At 42.3% G+C, this 21,840-nt stretch overlaps 1 protein-coding gene and 1 long non-coding RNA gene across 2 annotated transcripts in view; one reads left to right on the top strand and one right to left on the bottom strand.

Annotated features, from left to right (window-relative positions):
* The window catches only part of LOC122458184, a 28,320-nt gene extending 7,213 nt beyond the window's left edge, over nt 1-21,107 (top strand). Inside the window, exon 3 of the long non-coding RNA XR_006278089.1 lies at nt 18,839-21,107. This is a non-coding gene — a long non-coding RNA (uncharacterized LOC122458184). The remainder of the gene's footprint in view (nt 1-18,838) is intronic.
* CD28 (CD28 molecule) lies at nt 1,153-15,719 on the bottom strand. Its single transcript, XM_038422018.2, is given in 5 exon segments — nt 1,153-4,631; nt 4,633-4,635; nt 8,314-8,432; nt 8,712-9,071; nt 15,507-15,719. Coding segments are annotated over 5 exon segments (675 nt in total). The 5' UTR covers nt 15,562-15,719; the 3' UTR covers nt 1,153-4,493.
* Nucleotides 21,108-21,840: the final 733 nt, after the last annotated feature.

Raw genomic sequence — 21,840 nt, 5'->3', positions numbered from 1 at the left:
AGTGTTGACAGTCCTAGAAGAAACAACAGAAATTCTGGAGCATCTGTTAATGGTGAAGAATATTGGGATTCTTGGGATTCAAATGGTTAGAGACGATCTGGACCTTTTGATTTGGCAATCCAGACAATCCCCATTCTGAAGGTTCAGGGTACCTATGGAGATACCACAAGTCATCTCATCACAGTAGTATGATAAAGAGAGAATCCTTAGAACAGCAAAAACCAAGAAAGATATTTCACTGATTTCTGATAGAGTTTCCATAGGTGAGTGGGTTGGGAGAGTAGGCAAAGAGCCTTCCTCCCATTCCTTATGTCCACCTATGGGTAGAAATGACAATTGCAGCCCCTGAGTTCATTAACATTGAAATCCAAGTTCCAGAGGCTTGTTCTTGGGGTGGGGGTCAGACAGGGGGATTAGTGAAATTGCAGTCTAGCTCACTGGCATATGTGATGAATTTCAACCTCTCTGCAGGGCAGATGACGCTGTTCCCACTAGCCTGTTACCCAGTCCTGGGCAGCACGGCAAGGAGCATTCTCTTTTTGCCTCACACATTCAGCCTGCTGAATGTAGGGCGAGTAGAAGCAATGGCTGCCCCGGCATGCTGCACACTGAATTAAGCCAGCGAGTAGCTGGAATCTATTAGGAGTACATATAAACCAGGGGATACTAGTCACCATTCATAGAGCCAGTCTGTGGGCTTAACATGCCCACTTCTCCAGATACAATAGCCCTTTAGTGCCCTGCACATTACCAATGGTCGATAAAACTGGTATTTCAGCCACACAAAATCATTGCCAACAGCCTGTAATTTATGGCCCCACAATACTTTACTATTATGTTGATGTCCTTTTCAACACATCTGGGCTCATGCACTTTCCTTCCCGGTCCTCCCCACACATGTATACTTTTGTTGTGTCTTTATTAGTTGTGCCCCTTTTTTGGTTACCCACCATGAATTAACTTTTGTTTGGAAACGGGCCCGTAGGGTTCCAGTGTGGAAATATTGAGGATGGTTTCACTTGTTTATCAAATACTTACTGAATACTTGAAGTACAAAGCACTGTGCATTAGAATACTACACGGCTACTGTCTGTACATGTAAACTGAAACCCAATGAAGTGTTAGGGGAGAGAAAACAAATAATATTAACAATTGCATTAAAAAGTAACACTTGTCTTTTACTGTCAGGCCTTACAACGTATTCAAAATTTACTTTACAGCATCTCTTAACAGTTTTAAAAGAAAATTATAAAAGTACAGTAAAAACTCTAAGGCATGGGGACACAATGAAATATACACACTTCTCACGTCTGGAAATGCATATGCAATTTTAAACCAGAAATTTTTGCCCCTGTGTATTTTTGCTTTCTATACATATTTGTGCTATACTTGTGCCAGAGGATAAGACATTATTTTCACAGTATATTCTAATTACAGGACTCTGTTAAATTACAGGATGAAATCCTTGGCAGTGATTTGTGGCTCAGAAGCCCAGTAAGATGACGCAGTCAGTGATTATATGATAATATCCATAAAATTACCATGGAGGACTCACGTATGAGTTCTGCTGCAGGGGAGTAAGGAATCACCCAAATTGCTAGGCCCTACACAGTGGGGCAAGTAGCTGCCACTGGCCTGCCATCCCCCACATCCATGTAGGGAGTGGACAGGCTGTGAAGGCAGGGGGTGGGCAGCACTTTGGCTCCACCCCTCCCAAAGCACCAGCCAGTGCACTGGAGCTAGGTCAGAGAGACAAAGTAGGCTCTGGCAGCAAAAGGAGCAGCACCGCTCACTTCTCCCATGGCACAAGGAAGAAGCAGGGCCCAGACTGTGACTCTCAGCATCTCAGCACAGTTCCTGCCTTGCGCCTGCTTCCTGCCAGGGATACAATCCAGCCCAGAAAGGGAAGAAGGAAAAGCCCCGTTAGGTCTTCCTATGCACTCCCTTATTAACACAAGATTATTCCCTGGGGCATATTCAAGCACTTAACCCTGTACAGTTTTCAATTAGACAGGATGAATTAAGTCTGATCAGGAATCTTCTGTCAGAATGATTTTCTGACAGGAAATGCAATTTCTGCAAAAATATTTTCGTAGGAAAATTTCAGTTTTCCTGAATTTCTGATTTTTTCCCTTCCCTTTGGAACCCAAATCAAAATATTGAGCTCAGGGTTGGTTCAACCTCACTTGGAATATTTCCATTTATTAAACTGACCAGAAATGTTTCATTCTGAGTCAGTTCTACATTAACCTGCATTTCCCTATTTTGCTGCATTGGCTCATGGGACTCGGAGTTTGCCTCCAGCCTCCGCTCCGCCCCACCCCCCCAATGGATTGGACTCCCTGGCCTGACTATATTTCCCATGATGCAACACTGTCTCCTCTCTGACCAAGCTGAGTAGTCTGTCATGGGACTCATATTACTGCAGTTGTATCATGGGAAATGTAGTCCAGCCAAGGAGCCTGGTCCATAGTTGAGAACAAGGACATCAAACTCCTGAACTGAATTCCCATGAGGCAATGTGGCTCTGTAAGAAAACGCAGTTTAATGTTGAACTGACTAAAACTATGCATTTCCAGTCAGATCAACAAAATTAAATGAAACATTTTGAGTCAGGAATGTCAAAACATTGCATTTCTATTGAAAATGTTGACTTGGACTGTTTCACCATTTCTGAATCAAAATTTTTCGGAATTTCTGTTCTGTGAAAAAAATTGGTATTTCAAATTTTTGTCCTTCTTTTTCTTCATATGGCTGATGTGTAGCTATAGAGCAACAACTATAATTTTACATTTAGGTGGTTGTCTGGTAATTGCATCAAGAGTGGTGGAGTATATCGCTGTGATGCCTCCTCTGTATTTGTGAATCAGGCATTGAGTTGTTTTACATTCCATGGACTGTTCTGGGTGACCTCAGTCGCATACTGGAGAGTTTTTCATGTTCCATTAGTGTATCAAGTTTCCGCATCTGCCATGGTTTGTGCGGTGGTGGTTTAGGGTTGCCCATAAGCTTTGTGGAAGATCGAAACCAGGGATCTTTTTGTTCTGGTTTAAGACGAAAACAAATGTAGAATTATCAGAATTTTCACACAGACAGAAATTCTGTCTTTTGCTCAGCTCTAGAAGGAATGGAGAGAACCGTAAAGGAACCTCTTCTTCTAAGCTTGGGAGTAGCTTTTGTGTTGAGCTGACCCTACTGCAGTTTTGGAGTCATCATTAAAAGCAACATGCCACATGAAAATCACTGAACGAGTTTTATTCTAGCCCTTGTTTTACTCCTCCATGGAACATGCCTAGAGAAAAGTCTATATAAGAACAGTAAGCCCCAGTTACAGCCTAATCCTTCAAGGTACTGAACAGTCCTGCAAAGTGCTGAGCTTTCAGTTCCTCTTGATAGCAATGCAAGTTGAGGGAGTTGATAGGGTGTTTAGGAGCAAATTTTCAAATGATCTGATCACTCAGCATTGTGGCCAGATTTTAAAAAAAGCTCAGCTGCTATTTAGGCACCAGACTACATGGACAGATTTTCAGGAGATGTTGTGTGCACACTGGGTTCTCAGCTCTGCTAAAAATCGGCCCCCGACTGTGTGTGCTGAGCACTCAAAAATCTGGCCCGCTTTTGAAAATCAGCCCTCAGTAAGCTCTAATGAGGATTTTCTCACCTGCTTCTCCTATGACTTTGGCCAAGTCCTGGTGTTTCCTTGTTGTAGGCCAACATAGTGCAAAAGGGTTCTCTTCATGATGACTGCAGATCTTTCTTCATCCTCTGTTGTTCCAAACCTGCCTTGCAGGTTGATTGCTTTCTCACTGTATGAAATTGTTTCATGGGAGGGTCCTCTCCCCTTACACAGTTACCAATTTAAGAACTTAAGAATCACACATTTAATGTATAGTGGATTTCAAGTGTGCTGGATCTGTCATTACAGCCCATCTGTGGAATAATCTAATGGTCCACATGGCTCACAGCTGACTTTTCCCTACAGCTGAAACCCTCCCCTATTCTTTTAAGCATATGTTTGGAACTTGAAACTGGGTTCTCCTCTTTGAAGTGAGAGGGGACCAATTTTTGCATCAACAGTTTGCTTGGTATCATATTTAATGGTAACCAACTAGGGCTGTAATTAAGAGATTTATAATTCTTCAAGTTAAACATACTTCTAAGTAGAAATTAACGTTCAATATAAGGCAAAAGTGATTGGGAAAGATCAGTAGTTGCAACAGTGAACAATATACCCTGTACTGGATCCAGTGTTATCTTTCCCCCTTACCCACCATCAAGCGTGAACATGAATTGTAGCTAGTTTTCAGCCATCAGAGAAAACAACCTACTTTTACACAGCATCAATTAAAGTTTGACCGGTACTTGCTATGATGTAGAGATGTCATCAAATATAACAGATATGACAAACTAATGGCAGGCTGTCCTTTCACGTCCAAGTGCACACAGCAGAGTAAAAGCACACCAAGGGTATTAGCAGCTTGGTAAGCAGATAGTCATGGTTCCCAAGATCGGTATTCAGTGTGTATCCGAGTTGGTGCGTAGGGTTGGTAATGCTTGTTCTTTGGGCCAAGAGGATGGCGTGGCGTCATGTTCATGTAGTCACTCGTCAGAATTCTGTTCCTCTTGTTTTTTCCACTACAGGGGGGAAAGTATGAAAACATTTCTGCAATTAGTTTTTCCTCCACAGGCTAAATAATTTTTTAAAAGTCTTTGTGCAATAAGTCCAGAGTGTTTGTTAAAGCTGCTCTCATAATGAATAAAGGACTTGATTTGTTTTTCCTCCTTTCCAATTAATGAATTGTCCAAGCAGGTCATAATATTATCAAACATATTCACCACTCAGAATTATACCCCAAGGCTTTTTCAGGAAAGCACTGAAGCAAGTGCCTAAAATTAAATAAATTCATCTAAAAAACAGCATGAGTAGTCAGATAAAATGTTCTGCGAAATTTTCCCTCCTCTCCTGTCGGTGGCCCAGCAGCCCACCTGCAGAGAAAGCTATGCTATTAGAGTGATCTCCTGGTAGCGAATGCTGTAAACTAAGATTGTGTTCTAACTTCTCTTCTAACCTCCTTCTTAGCAGGAGGAATGACTCAGCAGAAGTAAAGCAAGTGCAGTCAGCAAGGGGTTTTCCTAGCTTCTAACTAGAAAATTTTAAAAAATTGCTCATGTAAACAAAATAAGAGTGACAGAAAACTCCTCCTGCCTGTATGTAACTGTGCAGCCCTGTCTTCCATCTCCCAAACTATCTGCAGTCTGCTGGTTGAGGGGTGAAGGAAGCAGAGGTGAGGTTATTCTCATCTATCTGGCCCTGAGTACGATACCTCACACTCATTAATGGACTTCTGCCTCACAGTAACCTGTGCATTAGGAAAGCACTATCCCTATTTTGCAGATAGCAAACTGAGGCACAGGGTAGATTACATGACTTGCCTGAAGTCAGAGAGGAAGTCTGTGGCTGAGCAAGCAACTGAACCCATGGCTTCTGCAGTCTAGCTCAGTGTCCTATCCTCTAGGCCATTATTCCTACCTAGGTTAATCCCTTGTGAATTAGCGACTGTGCAGTGGGCCTCCCTTCTATCACACCTCTATGGCTGTAACTTGCTAAAAACATCTTTTTGCTGAAATTTATTGCATTTGAAATATTTTCAAAAGCTTGAGCAAAGTCTGTATTTTTTACTTTAGTAAGGACTAAACATATAATTTTTCCAAAATACTTGTGACTCTTCTTGTGTGTGTGCATGCATGTGCCCACACGCACAAACACAATTCAATCTGCTCAGGTTTCCAAATGGCTAGTCCTCGCTGAAGGCCAGCCTACAGAACAATTTGCCTGAAAAGCATGTAAAGTGTGTATGTATGTCTATTTATATATACACATATGAGAGAGGCCTTACATCCGGAGTTATAAGCAACTCAGCTGAGCAGTAAATGTCAGTTCTATAGAATAACATACATAAAGGTTAGTTACATATTTTATGCTGGTATTTCACTGTGGAGTTCCTCAGTTGTGTACTTCTGACTCTGCAGTAATTGAAGTACACAGGGAAGCCAGTAGGAAGATTGGGGTTTCAGAGTTCCAATCTCCTTTTTTTTTTTTTTTTAAAAAAAAACCACTCTTATATAAATATAATGTTAAGGAGATTATTTTCCCCCTCTTTGAAATGAAGAAATGTTAAATTTCACCTAGTGACAGGCACAGATGGAATATTTTGGATTATTAGCTTTACTGCTACATAATATTTTAGAATACAGTGAGTGCAATTCTACGCTCAGATATGCATGTGTTAATCTAACTGACCTGGATGGCAGTTGTACAGATATCCCTGGAGGTGCAAAATTGTGTTCGATATGTGCAACATGGGGGAGTTAAGGTTACTATAACAACCTGAATATTTCCTGACTTTAAAATGGTGACCAAGTTTCATTCATTCAAGTTTGCAAAAGTAAATTATATTACTTATCAACTATGCAGTGTGTATCTAAATTATTAGATACATACATGTATGCTTGTACATGTATATAATCTATAACGTAGATATATACATGTGTGTGGATAGACAAATGTACAATTTTAAAATCCTCTAGCTAAGTCTGAGTTATTTTTGCCTTATTAAAATATTTAAGTAGCATGAATAAATGCCTGACTGTACAAAGATGAAGATGTAGGACTGACAGATTTGGAGAGCAAAGCACTTTTTCTCAACAGAGGTCAAAAGCTGTGTAAGAACACAGAATGATTTAGGGTTTGGCCTAGCTGAAACTGTCATTGTGGGTAGCTTTTTTGGACCCATAATCTTTATTAGCCAGCTCTATTTACATCCAACAGCACTGTAAGTATGTCTGCACTCTGAATACATGTTATTCAGAGGATACCAGCAGCAGGTAAAAATGGATGAAGCAAGCACAGCACAGAATCAGAATGCTACACTGCCATTGTCCGTAGGAGTGTGTGTCATCTTAGTAAGAATCTGTATCTGAGATGTAAGAGCGAGAAAATCCAAACAGCAGAGAGCAAATTGTTCAGACTCGAACTTTTGGATCTGAAATGACAGTATTTCATCAAGGCACAGATGCTACATAGCAATTTCACCTATTGGTTGTACTATTTTAGCTTTCCTATGACAAAATCAGAGCAAATCTCCTCAGTGGGGGTGGGGGAGAAGAGAGTATTTGCTGGCTTTAAATTTGTTAATGGTCATGCCTGATCCAGCTCGCATATCATCAGGGATTCTCATTGCAATGAGCTTTGGGTCTCTGTATGACAATGCTGATGCAATTTAGAGACCTTGTCTGGCAATGGGACTGGGTTTCTGTACTCAAATGTAGGGTTTAATCTGAAGGGGGTCAGGGAATTGCAGGCAGATTACTTTGTAATTCATTGACAATATATATTTAAAAAGAGAAAGAGAGAGAGAGAGACTGGAAGGAGGAGATTTCTCCTATATAGTCACTATTCAAGCCTGCACATGAGTTAAATAATCTAGCTGTACTCTATACAATATGGGGATCAAACCCCGCCCCCACATCCATGCACAGAAGAGGATGTCTGCTGCCTCCACGTCTGCATCTCCTTTCTCCCTGGCCCTGCAGATCTGTGTACCCAATCAGGCAGAAGAGGATGGAGCCAGGGTGTGTCAGAGATGTGTCATTGCTCCAGAGATATTTTAAAAGAAAAGATTCAGAGACAGCATTATCTTTCCTATGTCGCCCACTCCATGGTAGAGCAAGGGTAGTGGCCAGAGGGAGTCCAGTGGAGTCAGGCTACCAGGGAGGGTAGGAAAGAGGGAGAGTTGCTGCAGAGGCAAAATGAAGCCTTATGGAAGGGCTTAGCTAACTGCTGAGCCAGAGGACCTGTGCATATTGTAGGTGGACTCCATGGTCTGTCACATCCTTCTAGAGAATAACCTAGGAAGTAGTTTACAAGGGGCTTCTTGCTGTTTTCCTGCCTCTGCCCCCTCTCCTGTTGGTTTTATTATGAGTGGGGACAATTCAACCCAGTGTTATTAGGGGCGGAATGTGTGAGAGCCTGGAACTCTGACATAGTCAAATCTCCTACTAAAGCCCCAGCCAGAGTTCTGCCAGGGTTAGGACTCTGGTCTGGAGCCTTGTTACTGATGTGAGTGCAGTGGGCTGTCAGATTTTGTTTCCTGTGAATGGATGAGCAACCAGAGTGAAGAATCATTGCTGTTTTTAAACTGAAGATGACAATAACTGTGGAAGGTGACTGTATAAGCTGGGCAAAAGCTGGTGGGTGGAAGGGTGGGGGTGTACCTGAGTCACATAAAGCAAGAAAAAAAATTCATTTCTTACCCAGGAGATAACAAACGCTGCAGTTATTAGCACACTGTAGAAAACCAGAAATCCAAGAGTCACCACCAGAGCCCAAAAAGGCGTTGCAGATTTAATTTCTGGTGTTTGGGAAGGCATCTCTTAAAGAAACAGAATAGAAAAAAAGTCAGAGAACATAAAAGCAATAACTTTAATTTCCATTTATTGACTCCTTGCTCCAACACTCTTCTGTAAATTCTATGGCCATCAGAGGAAAGTGGCAGGTTGCTAGACCCATTATCTGGGGGAAGAGGAATTTTGCCTTTCACTGAGAAATAGTCATTACGTACCTGACAGGGAACCTCCAATGCTGTGAGCTCTAGCGTTAAGGTGTACATGTAAGGAAAAGGATATTGGACAATTATGATTTTGTGTCTTACCTGTCACATGAATGACAGTCCCATTGCTCTTGTCATTGTAGATGTAAGGAGGCGGAAACATGACCTCAATTTTGCAGAAGTAAATATCTGTTTGGTCGGTATTCAGCTTCCAAAGACTGAAATTCACTTGCTTTGTAGGGCTATCAACTGCCACAAGGCAGTTGAATTCTTTATTTGAATGATGGTTGTGGAAGGAACCATTCCAGGAAACAGAGCAGACTTCAACCGCTCTGTCTGTTCCTTTATTCAGGGATGCTCTGAATTCGTTCCCAGTTCCATTATAGGCATATTTGCAAGCCAAGGTAGCATTTTTATTAAATGCCATGATTCGAGGCGGCTGTTCCACCAAAATCTTGTTTTCTGGGAGGGAGGATGGAAAAAAATACTGATTTATAAAATAAATTATATGATTTTAAAAAAATATCACATCCTGCTAGTGCAATTGCTCAACTTACCGGTACCCACTGAGACTGTGTATCTACCAGTGTGATCAAGGGTATGTTCATTCTGAGCTGGATTACAAGTGTGACATTTAATACTGAAGCTCTAACTTCTGTCCCAGTTATAGACACACCAGTGTATTCATTCCTTAGAATAGAATGTCCTAGTGGACACCACTAAGTTGAAATATGTATTTAATATCTAGCCTACCAAGCAACAAAAAAAGAGGACCACTGTTATACATAGGCCTTCTGTTCCAAGAACAACCTTATTAAAAGGCAAATAGCTTGATGGTGTAACTGACGCCCAGTTGGGCCATCACTGGAATTTGACCTTAATACCTTTAGCATGGCATGAGCCTCTACAACTTGAGTTAAAAAAAATTCCTCTTGCTAGATGCTGTAGTAATCTCTTATGTGGACCAGCCATAAGATGGTGACAAAGACTTAGTTCCATGGCATTTAGCACACTAATGGCCCGAAGATACACTTCCTATAAAGGCAGAATCCTACTTGATCTAACTGGCCTGATACATAAGAACGATGTGTTTTTTTGTTTCCCACATCACTGGGGTCTCTCTGTACTACCAGGTGCCAAAAGGAGTTAAATCGCTGAAATGGACTGCATAGAAGGCTGCTTATTTAAGTGAGACCTTACACTCTCTTGGAGAGCGGAGAAAAGAAGTGAGAGGGAGAACAACTCTTACTAACAGCAAAGCTTTCACAACAGTGCAGGTGTGTGACCACACAAGTCTTTGTGCAGATCTTTTACACTAGGCCTTTGTGGGCTCTATCTAGCCAAGCCATAGGCACAGTCACAGGGGATGCTGAGTGGGAAACTGTTTCTGCCCCAGTTTATGTCCCCCTCCAATTTTCTGCTTCAAAACCTTCTATCCTTCTCCTCAACCTCTTAAAGGGGCTAGGGAATAAATGGAGTGGGAGCAAAGGTCCTATCTAAGCTAGTGGGAGTGTAGAAGACCTTGTCCCCATTCCTCAAATGACTGATTGGAAGAACAGAAGTGGGTGGCGGACCAGTGGCTTAGCAGAAGAAGAGGTTCAGAAACTGCCCTAAGGAACTCTCTGTTCACTGGCCTACCAGCAATTGGAAAGCATCTGTTGAAAAGGATAGGGGGAGCAGCCGGAGATGGGGAGGAAGCATTGGGGGAGCGGGTAGAGCAAACATGGAGGACTTGGACGGAGAGAAACGCAGAGGAATCTGGGAAAGGAAAGGGCATGTTGGCCAGTAACTGATCTAGGGGCAGATAACAGAGACTACCAACCAACTGGCGTCTTGAATATACGTAAGACGGGTGCATCCCTACAGCCAGCATTAGTTCTTTGATTGCCAGCTTAACTCACTACTGCGGAAGCTAGCCATTCTCCCACTCCAGGAACTGCTTGCTAGCCTCTGGTTCTTTGTGTTCTCTAAGGAAGAAGAAAGAGAGCAGGCTTTGCATACTGGCTTTGCAGAGCCCCCTCTCTAGCAAGAGAAGAATGCAAGGGAGAGGAAGATTCCAGTCATTTCTCCTGAGGCCCCTTGCTTCAGCTTGACTAGCACTGTGTATACTAGTGCGGGGGAGACAAACTTGTACATATTGCTGCAAATCTTGCCTACCTTCCTGTGTCTGCAAAACCCAGGAGGCCCTGCCCCAAGGAGAGCAAGAAACTAACTTAGAGCAGGGAGTTCCCTTACACTGGCAGAAAGTGGTCCAGATTTTGGATTCTGTCCCATTGTCCCAAGACTGCTGAGAGCACTATTTGGCTGTCTAAGGCCTTATCTACACTAGGGGAATTAAATGTTTGGTTCATTTGTCTGCTTTTGAAATGTGTTAGCTAATCTATTTTAATTAAGTGCTGTTTTAAAATATTTTAGCTCTGACTGTAGCCTCGGTTTAACACCTTTTCCAAACATGGTAGCTGGAAGTGGTTCAATCTAGCAAGAAAATGAATACATGACCTGGGCTGGAGTGTGCAAGACGCTAGCAGAATTCTTTTATATATATATCATATTTGGGGCCTATGAATCCTACTGGGAGTGAGGGTTGCCTAGTTTTTAGATAACTGGAGAACGAGGAGTTGCGGGTAACGTGTTCTTATTGGTAGTAGGATTGCGGTGGTGCCTAGAGGCCAGGGTGCATGCTGAACAAATGTATAACAAAGAGCTGCTCCTTGCTCCAGTGGGCTCCCAATCTAAGTAAGTGTCCTTGATCAGAAACTTCCAAAAACATTAGCAGATTAGAGAAACACCTGCAAAGCTGTCACAAACACTTATGAAGAAAAAACAGATCCTTTTGGCCAGTCCTGCTTAGGGGCAAAGGGGAACCCTCTGAAGTCTCATCACTGAGCCAAGCCCCTCAAGGCATTGTTTAGACTCTTCTAAGGAGCCCAGTAACCTTCCCCGGTGCTTTGCTGCCATAGGCTGGTCTCTAATCTCAGATGTGCGGTGTGTAACACCAAGTATCTTGAACTCCCCTATTCAACTGCAGTATCGGATCATTTTTGCACTGCAGCAATGTGTTGCTGACAATATGAGATTCAAATCTATTGGCCTTTCTACCCAAAATTATTTCTTGGCCATGCACCCAAATCTGTGAGCCCTCTGATGCAGATTAGATGTTAGCATAGGTTCTTGTTCTTCATTAGCCAAGCATATGGAATACAAGATGCCTTAATAGCATGAGCAAAGTGTATTGCATGGGTCAGTGGATGAGGACTGTTTACAAATGTTTTGTTCAAGCTGAGAACCAGGGTTAGCTTTGTCAGGTGCCTCTGCTATATTACATCACATCACCACCTAAACAGATTGAGCAGTTTTGTTCATCATTATGTGGAACAAATTATTCCTCATGAAAGCTATGGGCATTGATGGGGGCATAATGCAAGCAAGTGTTGTGTGACCTCAGCATGCAGCTCTACCCGAGTCCCAGCCTCCGGCAAGGCCTCTTATCCCTCTCTTGTGGTTCTGTCTGTTGGAGAAAATCAGTCATGCCAAAATGTATATTCGGTCCACAAAAGAATAAGATTAGCCCATCAATCTCTCATGTCACCTGTGACCAGAACAGGATTTGAATAAATCCTCAACAGGAGCTGAATCTGGGTGAGTAAATAGAATTTGAACCTAGGTCTCTAAGAGGCTGGTGTACTAACACACTGCCCAAGCATAGTTCAAGTTTATCTTGAATTCATGAAAATACTTTTCTTATAAATGTCACTTGGGCTTTGTTAAAATGGTAAAACATTGAAACATTTAGTAGGTGTTTCCATTTGTGAATCGTTTCCCATAAATAGGGCTATGATTGCTATTTCCAAAGGCGATGTTCCGGTGTAAGTGCTACATAATAATAAACATCTATATAGAGCCATGACTGCACCTGGCCTTACCCAGCCCAGAACGCAGCAGTTATGAGAAATCACTATTTACAATTTCATAAAAGTCTTAAAGTCTGGGGTGGATCCACGCTCTGTAGTAAATTAAGCACATACATAAGCTTTCGCAGGATCGGGGCCTTCGGTTTTATAAGCAACTGTTGCACATAGTCTGTGTAAGATCTCCTTGTCATAAAGCATTTCACACCACATTCTTCATATTAAATTTATATTATAATAGAATTTGGGACTTTTCATCATGAAAAAATCTTAACCATACTTAATAACTGTAAAACACTGACTTTCTGATCTCATACACCTTACGCAGGTAAAACTCCATTGAAGTCATTGAGGCCCAGGAAGAGAAACAGAGAAAACATAAAAGTAAGGAAGAATAATTGATTTTCCATGCATAGCCAGCAAGTGATTAAAATCGTCCTACGCTTGATTGATAGACCAGAGAAGCAAATAATTTTATTCCTTCTTTTCTCCCATACTGTACTGATATTGAAAACAATAGTTGTTTTGCCTTTGTTAGGAGTATGGGATGATGTTTTGAACAGCTAAACTGTTGTTCTGCATAAACATTATAGAGAAAAGGCCCATTTGAATGCCTCGGGAATGGAGGAAATTGAAGAGGCCTAAAAAACCTATAAACAGAAACATACACAGATATGGTACCGAAAAAAAGCAATTCTGACTTAAGGCTACCAATTTGTGCTGTTCAGCTACTTCCAGTCTTTTTCAAGATGCTTAGAAGGGTCTTTTCTCTGTTACTTTTGGGGTTTTTTATTGGCTAATTCAACCAACTGTCTATGATATGCAGCTTCCCCTGAAATGAAACATCCTACTCTGATCCACTTCTCCTGATCATGAGAGTCTCATGCCCTTGCTAATCTCCCCTTCCTTACATTAAGTACTGTATGAAGAAAGGTAATAAATACCAGGAGATGCACTACTGGTTTAGTTAAGCACAATTTCTTAATTTGCAGGGCCCAGGGGTCTGTTTAACTTGTTCGAAGAAGAGGAAATGTGTTGATGTGATCCTAGTGTCTGGTAAACCACTGCTCACCTTGCATACACACCAGAGATCATTCTATGTACTAGTAACCTGGGTGGGTTACAGGTCGGTTTTTAACCCAGAAAAACCATGAGCCAGCAGATTTTCTGTAGTACAAGGGTGGGATCATTTGCTACACCATATGCAGAGAACCAACCAGGACTGGTTATGAAACACACACTGCAGGCAGAATATTCTAGCTGCCTCTTAGATTACAGTAAAATAATTACTCAGCTAGAAAGACAAGCAAGAAAAAAGAACCTTTTTGTCAACACTAATGCAAAGATTGTGGTTCAGGTCAACATACAGCGTTCTCTGAGATAGTGTTATAATACGATAATAATAATGGGACAGTCCTGTTGGCCTTAGTCAGGCAATGTTCTCATTGACTTTAATGGCCATTTGGATTATATAAGGACTGCATCATTTGGCCCAACAATAATAATGTCCATTTATTAAGCATCTCTGATCTGAGGATCTAAATATAAAGACAAGGTGGAGAAGAAACCTATGGCAAATGCTCATTTAAGCTCTCATCCTGCAAGCTCATACACGTGCTTAACGTTAAACATTTGAGTAGTCCCTCTGAAACCAATAGGAATCCTCAAGTATTTAAAGTTAAGCAAGCATGCAAGTGTCTGTAGGATCTGGGCCAACAGCAGTGTGTCAGAGCATCATTAATATATACAGCAGTTCAAAGGATTTCCTTAAAGCTGCTGGCACCTCATTGATTGTTCCCCCACTCCCACCCCCCACACTGTTCACCTACTCCTGTTGCTTATCCCCACTCATCTGTAATAATCGGTAATAATCATCTGTTTGTGACAACCCCATTGCCTGCTGTGGAAATAATTATGATGTTACAAACAGAGAATTATAACTTCAGGAGAGAAATAAGAAGCAGAAGCTGATGAACTCTGAAGCAATATTGATCTTAATTTCATGCAAATTACAATATCCTTAACCAGGGAAGAGAATTGCAGAAAAATGTAAGAACTGTTTCTAACTCCTTTTTTCTAATTCTTCTGTCAGGCAACAGCAGCAATGTAAGAATGGTCTACATGTGACTAGTTCTGTTAGGAGGACTGTTTTCTGTTCATCTCTTTTCCTGTAAATATACAAATGCTGACATTTAGAGAAGAGCTGACAACATGAATTCACAGACCAATGATTTCAGTAATACTTTGACTTGAGATTATCCTAGCAAAAACGATCATTCTCTGCCTTGCTTTGCATTCTAATATGTCCCCTTGAAAGATGTGGCAATTATGAAGCTTCTAAAACTGCATAGGAGAGGTGATAACAATACATAGAGTAAGCTAAGCAAGAACAACTGAAGATTTAAAATATTCAGTAACATTTTAAGATTTCCAAATAGACATTTTTTGTTTTCAGAGGGAAATTGATTATTCAGTAGGGAGCAATAGATTTTTTTTTAAACCAACCATTAACAACTCATGATAGTCCTAGAAAAAAACCCTCTATTTTTATCCATTTTACATATTTGTTAATTCTCACTAAGTATTGTTAGGGCTCAGTCCTGCAGCCATTTATACAGGGTGAACTTTCAATGGAATATAGGCTGCACATTGGACACTCTGGAGGTTACAGAAATATATACACTGAAAGAAATGTAGTCATCAAAACAGTTTGGATCCTAAAATAAAGAGAACCCACCAAGATAGCAGTAGTATGTTCAAAACTGATATATGCCAGGGAACAAATCCTGACTCCAAAACATACCTAAAGAGAAGTCAAATAAAAAAGCTCTTAGGCTCCAATTTGGAGAAGATTGCAATTAAAAAAAACAAAACAAAAACAAAATCCATTTTATCAGCCTGCGGTAACTAGTCACCTGCATCGAAATACATTCTCCTGCATCTTAATGATGGTCCAGAAAAGTAAATGGAAAGAATCAAAATGGTTTACCTGTTACTTCAGCAACTTGAATGAAGCTGAGAGCAGCGAGTATCCAGACTATCATGATGATAATGGTGGGCTGCAAATTTAGATGCCACCCCCACAAAGAAATCTGAAGAATGAACCACAAGCCAACCTGGTGGGGCTAGACTGTTCAGTCACTCACACATTCTCTCTCTCCTCTCCTTTCCCCCTCCAGAGCACTTGATCTACATACTGACTGAAACCACTGTGATGGCAACATTTCAAACCGGAAATTAAGTTGTTTGATGACTTCAGCTTTTTATCTTTAGGAAGTCTCGTCTCTGTTGCTTAAAAGGAAAGTTTGTCCTTCGTAAAACTGTATTATGCTAAAGGAAATGAAAGCCCACCTTCCAACATTCAATAGCATGCCCCTTTTGGCTAGCCAATGTTTGGGTGGGGACTTGTAGACCTGTTTCTGTTACGAGCAGAAATGGATGAAACAAGTCAGGTATATACACTTTGGTGCAATCCTGTTTATTTATAAAGACTGTACCCAAAGTCCAGTCTCCCTGAACATAGTCGATTAAAAACAAACAGCAAGTCATTCCCTTACTATTTCTAAGTCTGTCCCTCCAGTGAGTTGTATGCCAAGAAGCTGTTTCTCTGCCCATTTGAAGGCCACAGTAACAACTATTTCTCTTGCTGGATTCCTGCCTCTAATGCACACACAGCTTGCCAACAATGTCCTAGCATCTATGTTTGCCCAGTTCAAAAGGAACCCTCTTACAGCAGAGTTTGGCTCAGGCTTTGCCAGATGACCCTGTGCCTATGGTAGTAGCCTCCTATTGTTTCTGGCTATCGTGTCATAAAGGAGTATTGGAGTATTGGAGTCATAAAGGAGTAAACTGCTCCTTCCATTTAATCTGAAATAAGGGTCTGTGATTGTCTAATAGATCAAAGACCTGCTTGATGGCAGCCATTAATGCCCTCCAGCATAATAGTAGCATGGTCAGGCTGCTTTAAACTATTTCCTGCACTCAAAAGGAACAAATCACAGAGTCAAACTCTACTATGGATGAATGTGTATGGCTCTCATTGACCTCTATAGGAGGTGAACATCTGTATCCATGGGTAGAGTTTGGCCTATGGTGCCTTGACTTCCCTCTCAAAACGGCATCAGAATGGACTCCAAGCTACAATATTTCACTATTTAGGGAAAGAGAGAGAGAGTATATTTTGGCAAAAAGTAATATAGTGCTATGCCTGTTCTCTTACTCAAACTGATTCCTGAGTTCATATTAAACTTTACATTAAGCAGCTGACCTAGTATGCTTTCTATCATCCTCCATAAAGAATGTCTGAAATTCCTTAGATGTGAATTTTGGAGTGTCCTGTCCTGAGTGCACGCCCCTCACTATGGGCTGACAAAACCACATCCCCATGGCCCTACTAGGCATGCTCGAAGTGCAACACCTGTATAAGAGGGAGCAGCCTGGCTCAGTCTGGGTTGACTGCTGTAGGGGAAGGAGGTGTGCTGCTGGCTCCTGCTGAAGGCATGTGGGCACTTTACAATGTGGAGGCCAGCCAGCTGACAGCAACCCTCAATCCCCAGGCTCCGGACACTACCGAGGGAGAAGGAACCAGGGAAACTAGGAAGCCACAAGTTATGGCGAAATGGGTAGGAAGTAACCCAGGGAGTCTTTGTGGGGAGTTGGTTGGACAACCAGAAACTAGCTTGGTGTGTTTTGGCTGGATCCCTGCTGAGCTGGTGGCAGGTAACCCTGCCACCGACAGGACTCTGGGTTGGGACCCACCTGAGAGGGAGGGCCTGGGTCCCCCATCCTGGCTGCTGCCCAGCCTGGGGTGGTGGCCCATCCTGACAGTGACTTACTCTGGCTGCTAGGCCACACATCCCTGAGCTGGGGGCCAGTGACTGACTCTGGCTGCTAGGCTGCACACCTCTGAGCTGGAGGCCAGTGACTGAGTCAGGCTGCTAGGCTGCACTGCCCCAAGCTGGGGGTGCACAGGCATGACCACAGGCTTATCAAGAAGCATGCCCTGCCCCAGGAGAGGATTGGGTGTGCCTGACCCGCAACATGGAGACTGATGTCTGATCTGACATCTAAGGAGAGTGAACATGCAGAAAACAAATTTCTCGGTTACTTCTATGCTAAAGGTCATACTATTTAGAACCATTATCATCAGCTGTTATAATAAACACTTGCTTGTTTTTTCTCTGCAAATTAGATTGGAATCTTCTCTCTGGACGACAAGATAGAATAGCAGGCATTTCATGGCACATGTTGTGATGCATAGTGACTTAACTATTTCAGGGTGGTTTCCCTGTAATTCTGGCAGATGTTGGGCTTGCAGGGATATGTATGTAATCCTAAGGATACCTCACCATATACAGTCTGCTGCCATTTATTTCATAGTCAATAGGGAGAGTGTTTTCCAACCAGGATTTTCTGAAAAATTGGGTTGTGGATTCTTCACTTTTGATAGCCACTGGGGATGATAGTTCAACAGTATTTCTTTGGTGTATAGATAGCATGCACCCAAGATCTCTGGGATGAGACACTTTGTTCAGAGCCCAGCTCTGTAATCTGGTAGCTAGTTCAGCTGTTCTACCCACTTCCAGTCCAAGAATTTTAACAAGAGGCTTGTGGTCTATAATCAGTGTGGAAACTCATGGAATTTCATGACGCTAAACCCAGGCTTTTCTGTCTGAGCCCAGTTTTTTGTTTTTGGGAAAAATGAAAAACCCAAGTGTGACATGTTCATCCCCCCATCTGGGATGCCACCTGATGTGCTGGGGTCCCACTGGTTCCACCCATTCCACCAGCCTGGGTTTCCTCACCCTGTCCTAGTTGTGCCAGGCCCTCAAGCCTTCTCTAGCACACACACAGGTAAGGCCACACCCAGATGCAGATGGATACAGAGACACTTAGATTAGCTCTGTATTGAGGGAATCAGCTCAGGGAGTGCCCAGCATTCAAGTGCACACTTCCTTTGGGTATAAACCCAAAATAATACTGTCTTGCACTGTATAGAAAGATCCCCGGATATGAATTGCACAAACTGGGTTTTGAAATAAACAAGAAATAAGTTTATTAACTACAAAAGGTAAATTTTAAGTGATTATAAAGGATAGCAAACAAAACAAAGCAGATTACCAAGAAAATAAAACAAAACACACAAACAAAGCTTAATACACTCATGAAACAGGTTACAAATTGTAATTTCTCACCTTAAATGTTGTTTTAGGCAAGTTGCAGAGTTTCTGTAGCTTAGAGTTCCAGTTATTTCTCTTTACAGACTGGACCCCTGTCTCAGCCTGGATTCAACCCCTGCCTTTCTCTTTCAGTGTTTTTTAGCAATCTTCCTTCTTGGACCGTGAGGCAATGGAGACGAGTCTTGATTGATTTACTCCCCAGCCTTAAATAGAATTTGCATAAGGTGGGAACCCTTTGTTTCCAGTGGAAAAATACCAGCAGTGTCCAAGGTGGTACTATGTACCAGGTGACATCATCAGATGATCCTGCAGTGTCAAAGCAACATCCCAGGAAGCTTCTCAGGATGGTGGGAGATTAGTATCTCCAAAGTTCTATTGTCCTTCTTAAATGTTTCATTCAGGTTGATTGGCTACTGTCTGGTGGGGGTTCCCCCCAAGGACACACACAGTTGTAATTGTTACATAGTCAATATTCCTAACTTCAGGTACAAAAACAATACATGCATACAAATTGGGTAAACACATTCAGTAGATCATAACGTTTCCAATGATACCTCACATGACCCATCTTGCATAAAATGTATCTTAGTTATGCCATATTCATATCATAACAATATTTCTATGAAGAATATAGAGTGTAACATCACACCAAGAGATGGGTGTTTTAGGTTAGATGACTAAACCAGTTCCTGTTGATCCTGTGTTACAGGCTAGCAGGAATTGTAATTTGAGTTCAGAGTTTCTAACACCGTTGAACATCTTAATGAATTCTTGGTCTCCCTAAATGCCTTGTTAACCAATATTGGTCTTGTCTTGCAAACTTGTGCCATCTTATCACTGGTACAGGCAGATGAGCCTGCACACTTTTTATTAGACCCAATCCAGCCCCAAACATGTCAATGTACTGTACACATGATGTTGCCTGGGTATTGGATACTTTCTATACTTGGAATCAGTGCAGACATAGGTGATTTAACCTATAATGGCTCCAACACTGATGGAATTGACCCCTTTGTCAAAATCAGATTTGGACTGTGTGGTTTATCACAACATTCTGCTTTTACCTTAATTTTCCCCAAAGCTAAAGTCTCTGTCTTGTGCACACTGGGTAAAATAGTGCCATTTAGGCACATCCCTAAGTGCGGGAATGTTGGCGAACCCCTGGGTGAGTGCAGGATGGGGTTGTGCCTTAGAAAGTATAATCCCTTCCCCTGGTGCACAGTGGGAATCACAGCCTGCCCTTTCTGCTGTTGGCTGTGGTTCAGCCATGGCCCTGTACCTACCTGCCCTCTTTTTTGTGCTCCTCACGACTCTTGGGATGGGGAAAGCATGGGGAACAGACCTTGAACAGTCCTGAGCACAGAGACGGTAGTTGTCCCTGACCCTTTTTGGAGGGGAGGGGGAATAAGGCTCCTTGTCCCATTCTCCACTTTCCATTCCCCGCCTTCCCCAGTAGCACTCAAAAGGGTCAGGGCCAATCTGGCGCATAGTGTTGGCTCTAAGTTGGCTCTCACTGTTACCAAATTGTGTTTGAGACAGTCCATATGCAATTTGAGAAACTGCATCCATAGCGTGCAGGCTCATTAACTGCCCAGTGTATTATTTTCTCGGTGCTAACCAGCAATTCCGGTGCTGCCTTTTCCAATTCCTCATGTTCTTCAGTGAGGTACTTAGCGCTGCCTAATGGCTTTCTCTTTGATCCCTCCTGTGGGGTCCAGTGTAAAGGGCATGCTCTTCAGCAAGCTCGCAGCATCCTCACTTCCAACCCATCTAGCCTTTAACAGGAGCACAACCACTGTTCTGTTTCCAAGGACATGCATCTTGCATTGGGTCCCTTTCTCCTCCAAACTGGGACCATGCTGTTCTAATCACTGGTTTTTAAACTGTTTACTTCTAAACACTTTAGAAACTTCCCTTTGTCACTTCAGCTCTATGGTCCTTCTCCAAAGCCAAGGCTCCAAAGCCAAGGCTCTGCTCTGAAGGAGCGGAGGGGCGGGAGGAGGGTTTTACAAGTGCTCAGGTCTCCTAGCTCAGAACAAACCACAGAAAAGCCTTTCAGACAACATCTAGAAATGGCCCAGAATGACAAGTCTCTCTCTTTAATTTTCCCAGGTATTCAGACAGTGTTCCCCTTGCTAAGCAATAGCAAAAACATAGCTGGTAATATTCTACAATAAAGTTAATTTTATGTCCTAAACCCATTTTTAACTCAGATTTCCATCTGACTGGCAAATTCTGTTTGGAGTCACATCAGTGCAAATCTAGAGTCATTTTGCTTGTTTCAGTGGGGCTACTCCACATTTGCACTGCTGGAGCTGAGAGCGTCATTTGATCCTGTATTGGGAGAGGTGGATGTTTCCTCTCCTCTGCAGTATAACGTCCTGGCCCCACTAAAATACATGGGAATTTTGCAGTTGACTTCAGGGGCCACTGTCTTTTTCTTTGAGTAATTCCATGAGACATAAAATACCACTCCAGATGTTCAGCACAAAGCTGAAAATGCTGTTCATTTTCATCAGAAAAGTCCCCTGCTACACCAATAATGGCTGGGACTGGATTTTTTGGCAACTTTCTGAATTTCCTCTCTTGTGGATGTGATCCACTGTGATTCCTCTGAGACTAAATCAGGCACCTTTTAAACAATCCCAAGAAATCGTAGAATCATAGAATATTAGGTTTGGAAGAGACCTCAGTAGGTCATCTAGTCCAATCCCCTGCTCAAAGCAGGACCAACACCCACTAAATTGTCCCAGCCAAGGCTTTGTCAAACTGGGCCTTAAACTTCTAAAGATGGAGATTCCACCACCTCCCTAGGTAAACCATTCCAGTGCTTCATCACCCTCCTAGTGAAATAGATTTTCCTGATATCCAACCTAGACCTCTCCCACTGCAACTTGAGGCCATTGCTCCTTGTTCTGTCATCTGCCACTACTGAGAACAACCGAGCTCCATCCTCTTTGGAACCCCCCTTCAGGTAGTTGAAGGCTGCTATCAAATCTCCCCTCACTCTTCTCTTCTGTAGACTAAATAAACCCATTTTAGCATTGAGAGGGAAGAAGACGAAGTAAGAAAGGATACAGCTGTGGGTAGGAGAATGTATATAAGGAGCGAGGGCGGTGTGGATACTAATCTAATAGGTTATAC

The sequence above is a fragment of the Dermochelys coriacea genome, chromosome 11 (genome assembly GCF_009764565.3).
Source record: "Dermochelys coriacea isolate rDerCor1 chromosome 11, rDerCor1.pri.v4, whole genome shotgun sequence".
Classification (NCBI taxonomy): domain Eukaryota; kingdom Metazoa; phylum Chordata; order Testudines; family Dermochelyidae; genus Dermochelys; species Dermochelys coriacea.
Note: the sequence above shows the minus strand (reverse complement) of the source record. Positions and strands in the feature narration are given on the sequence as shown.